General features: G+C 41.3%; 1 protein-coding gene across 5 annotated transcripts in view; it reads left to right on the forward strand.

Annotated features, from left to right (window-relative positions):
• qkia (QKI, KH domain containing, RNA binding a) overlaps positions 1-7,116 on the forward strand; it is a 150,155-nt gene extending 143,039 nt beyond the window's left edge. Inside the window, exons 6-8 of one of the 5 annotated variants that reach the window (XR_004557967.1) lie at positions 1,829-2,271; positions 4,287-4,361; positions 6,832-7,116. Coding sequence is in view for 3 of the 5 variants with exons in the window: in XM_034160070.1 (XP_034015961.1) it covers positions 1,829-2,247 (419 nt within the window). In the remaining 2 variants the exon portion in view is untranslated. Of the gene's footprint in view, positions 1-1,828; positions 2,452-4,286; positions 4,362-6,831 lie in introns of those variants that run through there. The other 4 variants (XR_004557968.1, XM_034160071.1, XM_034160072.1 and 1 more) reach the window with 4 other exon arrangements.

Raw genomic sequence — 7,116 nt, forward strand, 5'->3', positions numbered from 1 at the left:
GATATTTCCCTCAAATATGATCACAATGTTTGAATGCTGTTGGGATGCCGTAAGAATATTTAGTATACACTTCGAATGCTGTTTGATTATGTCTTCACTTCAACTGCACCGCGAATGTTTTGAGCATGAGCAGAACATTCGGCCCGGCCACAGGAATGGATCCAACTGTTTCGAATGCAGTCAGAGGTTTTAGAATGCACTTAGACTGTTCCGGACTATGCAATGAATATTAATTCCAACGGCATTCCGCCTCTAGTGTGATGGGGCTATAAAGACGTTATATAGTGCAAACCCAATACTACTGTGACATGATACAGTCATCAGCCAAGCAGCGAAAAATACCATGATGTTAATTTTAAGTGATATTGCCCACCCCTACTTTAAGTGATACTTTTTACCTTCACTAGATTATAACATTTAAAGTTATCTGTATATACAAATGGGTGACAAATTAAAGAAAGAAAGAAAAAAAGAACCCCAATATAGAATGTCTTAATAAAGTGTTGGCTCAACATGTTCTGGCAGAACAGCTTGCAGCTTGGCATTGGTTCTACATGTCTCTGTAACCCTGCTGGAGGATTAGAACACCATTCTTCTAAATGACATTCATCATCTGGTGCTTTGATGATGGAAAAGAGCACTGGCTTAACACGTTGGTCCAAAATCTTCTATAGGTGCTCACTTGGGTTGAGATCTGTTAACTGCGTCTCATCAAAACTTTCCCCCAGTTGCCACTCATGTTTCTGTACGTATTTATTCTTTTCTTTTTTTTTCTTTTCTTTTAATTTGTCACCCCTCTCGATATTATCTTATCTACTTTGCCAGGATTAGAAGAAAGTTCGACTTTTCATTCTTTCAGTTTTTCCTCTTTATGCACCAGTCCTCCCATTCATCCTTTCCTTTGCAGTACATATGCAGCAGCTCTGTATCACTTGCCCTTGGTGATCTGCAAACTTAAATTGTACCTCAGAATGTCACTTGCTACACGCCGCTTGTTAGTTATGGGTTTGCACATGTGTATTGTCTGTGCTATAGTCGCTTATGAAATGTCATTTCTAAAAGCATAATCACTGCTGGAATTTCTGGGGTCCAAGCACAAAGAAAAAGATTAATCGTGATTGTATAATTAAATTCATAAAATAATGTTGATTCTACGATCCAGCTGCATTTAATACTAATCTATTGTTTGGCATGGTTCACAGATTATGGCAACACAAATCCAGAAAAAGAATGACTTGTGTTTGTGCATCATCAATCTAAATGAACTGCTGACTGTACAGAGGAACAGCATTTATAATGGCAGACATCTGAAGTGTAATATGATACCATTATACTCACAGTGGTCTTTATTTATATATATATATATCTTCATTCAGCTTACAGTAAAAACTTGTGCTACATTGTGTCTCCTCCAGTCAACAGGTCCATTGTGTTTGCTTTGTGTTGTTTATTTCCAGCAGATGAATGCGCTCCCTTAGCTGCCGTGGTGGTTGGTATGCCGTGAATGCTTTGGGATAATGTCAGCAGTTTGTGCTTCTTGTCTTTTTGGTGTGATTGGTTATTTTCTTTATTTTTCAGCATACATGTTTATTTGCAAAAAAACTGTGGCTTCTGTGGTCCATCACCAGATCATTGCATGAACTAATTTTTCCCCTTTTGCCCCTCTCCCCTCTCTGACTGCCACTTCCTTTCCTACCTTCTGTTCTTCCTTTGTATTTTCACCCTTCACGGCCATCTGTGATTGTGATCAACCACACTGCTATGACTTCTCTTGTCCTCTTTCCTTTTCTCTGTCTGTTCCTGTCCTTCGCTCTCTTGCTTATGGCAGCCACCCTTGCGTTCTCTCTTGCAGCAGCGGCGGCAGCAGCTGCTCAGGGCCCCCGTCTCATAGCGGCCCCTACAGGTCAGGTGTTGCCTCCCCCGGCACTCCGGCCACCAACACCAGCCGGGGCACCCATCATGAACCTCATCCGGCCCACACAGATGGCTGCTATGCTGCCTAATGGAACGCCCACCCTGGTGCCTCCCACACCGGATGGTGGGCTTATCTACACCACCCCTTACGAGTACCCTTACGCCCTGGCACCCACCTCCCTGCTGGAGTACCCCATTGAGCACAGTGGGGTTCTAGGTAAGAGAGCCTGGGGAAGCATGGGTGCAGCAGGTACAGCGGCCAGCTTTAGCCATCCTGGACAGGAGGCCAGCTGTTTTACCCCGGAGCTGGGGTGTTGGATGCGGCTTCCCTGAGCCACAGTCAGGACTTATTGAAAGGTAAATATGTCGTGTCCACCTGAGGAGCAAAACAAACTGATTGGGTGGATATGCTGGTGAAGGTGTTGGTAATGGGATAACCAGCTGTGTGGCTGACACGGACACTAAACGTGGAAAAGAGGGACAAAAATTGCCCTGGATAGGCTGTTGGATAGTTTTTATACATGTACCTTACACTGCGGTTGTTTTATTTTGGAGGGGAGGGAAACAATTACACGCTCAGGTTTACAATGCCTTTTTCCCTGCAAGGTTTATAAAGGAGTTGTTTCAGTCTGAAATGCAGCATGCTGACAAAAAAAAAAAAGGAGAGAGAAAGCAACATGCAGCCTGCTCTATAACCCTTTCAGCACTGGCCTGGAGGCGTATTCAGTCTAGCGGCAGACCCCTGTGGATTTCTGCAGCTTTTGAAATTATTCTCTGTGCTGTTCTCTGCAGACAGGCCTTAATGCCTGTAGATAGTCCCGCTCTCACTCCCACTGGGGATGTTCATTAAATTCCTCCAGTCTTTTCTTTTTTCCTCCTCCTTGCCCTCTCTCCATTGTTGTAGATTCACCCGTCTTGAACTTGAGCACCGTGCTAATACCTGACATTCCCCCTTAGTCTGTGTCGGGTGTACAGTGCAAAGTAGGCTCGATGTATTATATCGTTTTCAGTGGTGCTTTAGGCTCAACATGTCTGCTACCAAGAAACGACTGAGCATGCACTGAAGAATCAGTCTGATAAAATGCTACATATCAGACTTGAGGCTGTAACAAGGAAAAAAAGCAAAGCTGTTTCCCACATTGGGGCACTGGATGCCTTTCCTCAGTCGCTTTGCCTCCTTAATTTGATACTGTACTCCTTTGATCTTGTCCACAGCCTCATATGCTTGCAGCAGACAAAAGTGTGATTTTTATCTGATGTGTTGAGGTGTAGTTGAGGTGCCCCTGGGATACTTGTGTAGAACAGACCAGAGGAAGCTGACTGGCTTTTCTCTCTTAACTTGCAGGGTTACACCAGCTTAGTGCATTTTATTTACTCACGCAATCGATTGGTGCCTTCAGCAGAAAAGGGCCCTGTGGAACACACTCCTCTCTTATCACACACTCGTGCAGTGGCTGTTGTATATAAACACCATCAGAATCACTGCCCATCTGCTACCATCACAGAGTGCAGGATGCTGCATAGTTATGAGTCAAAATTCACACACACTTCAACTTGATAATTTCTGAATTAAACCCTTGAAGTCCCTTGAACCCTTGAAATCCTAGAGCCCCCCCCCCCCCCCCCCCCCCCCCCCCCGTATCACACTTCCGGATTGCTTCCGGAGAAAATGAGTTGACTTTTGGCCGTGGGATTTGTGGCGATTATAATTGGAACTTGTAATGAAACATGGACAGTTTGATCGTGCTACATTTTCCTGATATGAAGCAGATTCAGCAATGGCAGAGGAAAGGAATATAAGTTGTGACATATTTTGGAGGAGAATGGGGCCTGTGCCGTGAGTGAGCAGACTGACCTGGAGAGAAATGATGAAACGGCGGGTAGGAGAGAGGCAGGTGGCGTCTAGTACGAATCAATTACCATCAGCGTTGTATTGGATTTTGCCCACCTTTCAAAATAAAGAGACAGATTTCTCTCAGTCCCCTCTTTGGATCCCACTGGAAGACTCGCATTATTTTTCCAGACAACCCAGGAGCCTCTGCCCCTTTAAAACGAGGTCCCCTGTATGACTCTGAGCACTGTGGAATTTATGACTTAAGTTATGCATTTTTAAGTACAAAGTCAAACACTATTAAAAAAAAAAAAGAGTATTTTTTCTACTGCATTTTTCTATGCATAAGAGTTGTGGCGTGTATGTACTATAGTATTATATTCTGTTCTATGTATTATTGTATTTTTCCAAGCACCGTAAGTGATAATGATTTAAATGTGAATGTGCTTACTGTGTTAACAAAAAGAAAAAAAAAAAAAAGGACTGTTTTCCCTCCTCAAAGTGAATGGTTTCTAACCTTGTGGACCCTGTTATGATCTAGGTGCAATGGCTACTAAAGTGAGACGGCATGACACGCGGGTCCATCCTTACCAAAGGATTGTGACCGCTGACAGAGGTCAGTTTAGTCTCTTAGCTACTCTCTGCTATTGATTGATGCATGTTCAATGACTATTAGGCCTGTTATGCCTCAATGCCTTAGTTGGAAATGTGAATACAGTTGCGATAAGTTTACACCACCCTTCGCAAAAACTTTCAAACTCATTTACCAAGCAATGTGTGTTAAGTCAGATATAATGGCTACTTTAGTTCCCTATGAAGTTATTTAAAAATAATACTTACAAGATAGTTATTTCAGTTTGTCAGATTTTCAGTTGGTCTCATGTTTACATACACCAGGAAAATGGCATGGACTATCCCAGAAAATGATAGAATGATCTCTACAAACTTCAGTATGATCAACTCATAATTAAGCATTAATTAGGGAACCTTTAGCCTGCTGGTAAAACAGCTTATTGCATTGAAGAATGGGGGATCTCCTCCTTAAGAGCATTTAAAAACACTAATGGTACCACAAGCAACTTTACAGTGATTTATACAAACAAATAAGACGTTTGGAAACATTTAAGTCCACCAGGATCACAACCAAGGAAGTACTCAAGGAGTTGGAGGAAGTGTGACATCATCCACCTTTAAGGCTTTAAAACCAGATATGTACAAAATATGCATGTTTTTTCCCATTAAGACCAGGAGCCTCATTTTTGTGCTTATCCCTTCAGAGTAGCTCAAAAGGCTTTTTTTTTTTTTTAAGGCTTTGTTTTTGTGCTGATGATCATCTGTAAATGTATGTGTAGCTTTTCACTGCAGTTTTTACTGTAATGGCTTCCTCTTTGGTCAACAGGTCATGATGATGAGTCGCTCTCTTAAAAGGTGGAAGATGTCACATTTCTATCTGATGCCTTCAGCTCGTAATCAATTCCTTGTGGTTTCTTGGATATTTAAAATCACACGTATTCATTTGTGGGTGTTAATTTAGGCTTCCTTACTCAAAGATGTAAAATCTCTGTGGCCCGAAGCTTCTTAATTGACCCCTAAAATGGCCGAGGAGGCTTAATACTTCAAACACCTGCTCCTGGCTCCTAAATGCAATGAGGCACGGATTCTATGAATAGGCCCTTAAATGCATCCAAAGGTTCACCCTCACCCACTAACGCCTCATTCAGCCCAGTTAAAAAGTAATTTCTGGAAGCTTAGAACTTTCTAGCTGTGTATGTAAACTTTTGACTCACTGGGAATTTGACAGTGAAAAATACTGAAATGAATTTTATCTTGTAACAAATTATTTTGTTTGTTTTCTTTTCTTTTTTATGGTCATGTGGAAATAAAGTAGACATTGTAATTGATTGAACACAGTTCAATGAAATATATGCAGTTGGCGAAAATAGAGTGAAAGTTTTTAGTTAATGTAAATTTATGGTCGCGACTGTGTTGTCGGTATTATTTCTTTTCCTCACCAATTTTCCTACCCTCTATCCACTCACCAGCTAAATGGTTGAAGGTGGCATGCACATTTTGTTTACATATAGTACTTAACATATACCATGTGTGTAGGCTATACATATTTGTAAGCTCAGGCGAACAGCTTTTTGGTTATGCAGCTGTGAACCCAAAACAGGTAGTATTTGCAAGCAGTGCTGAAAATGTATAATGACATTCCTGTGATGTGAGATTAGCGCCTAAAAGGGAGCAGGCTTGTTCCCATACATGATTTATACCCTCAGCTCATAAGAAGGAGACCGCATTCCTATACTGTATCCATTATCCAGGACAAGTAGCTGTGCTGCTGCCAAACATTTCACCTTGGAATATTAATTTACTTTTTTTGTTTGTTTGTTTGTTTAAATGGATGACAGACTCGCACAGACAAAAGCTGGCGTAGATTGCATTCTCTGCGGTGTGTTCGCAAATGTTCAAATAAAGCTAAAAAGACATTTTTAATATTTCATTTGTACATGAGGTACTGTCATTTATATTTGAGCATTTTATATCAAATGTATTTATGTTCATGTGTTTATTTATATACATATATATATTAAAAAATATACTGTTAAATAAAGAGAGAGAATCGAAAAATGTCGATTCATCTATTCATTGCACATTTAACACTAGTCGCACTTGTCGCTCACATAACATTAGTTGTTGCAAGTCTCCCCACCACTAATCACACCGCAACTTGCACCCAACTGAAAGAAAGAAAAAGGCACACTAAAACACTAGATTTTGTTTTTGGCCTCTCTTTGCTTCTGTGTTTTGGTTGTGGGGCAGTGTACGCTTTTATTAAAACCACCAAGCTGCCTGATTCAGGGTGGGGGCTTACTAGTTTGTATCATGATGTAATGTCATGATAACAATGTTAGCTAGGTTCATCTCATTGTAGCAGGGGATCTTAGTGGGGTTGTGGGGGGGGCACAACATGAGAGATTGCATTCATTTTATTGTTAAAATGTCATTCCAGTCTCTCTTGCTGACACTAATATCCTTTCTATCTTTTTTTTCTGTTTGTTTTGTTTTTGTTTCTAACCACCTAGCCGCCACCGGCAACTAACACATGACCTTCTGACCTCTGAACTCTTCACCCAATGACGAGCCGCCCCAAGCCTGCCTGCTGATCAGTTAACTGGTAATGCCTTTGCTAGCCTCTCGGACGCAAGTGGAGAAGAAAGAGAGAGGCGCCAGCCCAAACATTTACCCTAACACGCTCTGACAAAAAAAAACAAAAAAAAAAAGAGGACAGAAAGAAAAAAACAGAAAACGCAGAATCTTCACAGAAACACAACAAAACCCAACATGTTGTGTAATATTCATTACCCCCC

The sequence above is a fragment of the Thalassophryne amazonica genome, chromosome 19, assembly GCF_902500255.1.
Source record: "Thalassophryne amazonica chromosome 19, fThaAma1.1, whole genome shotgun sequence".
NCBI classification, from domain to species: Eukaryota; Metazoa; Chordata; class Actinopteri; order Batrachoidiformes; family Batrachoididae; genus Thalassophryne; species Thalassophryne amazonica.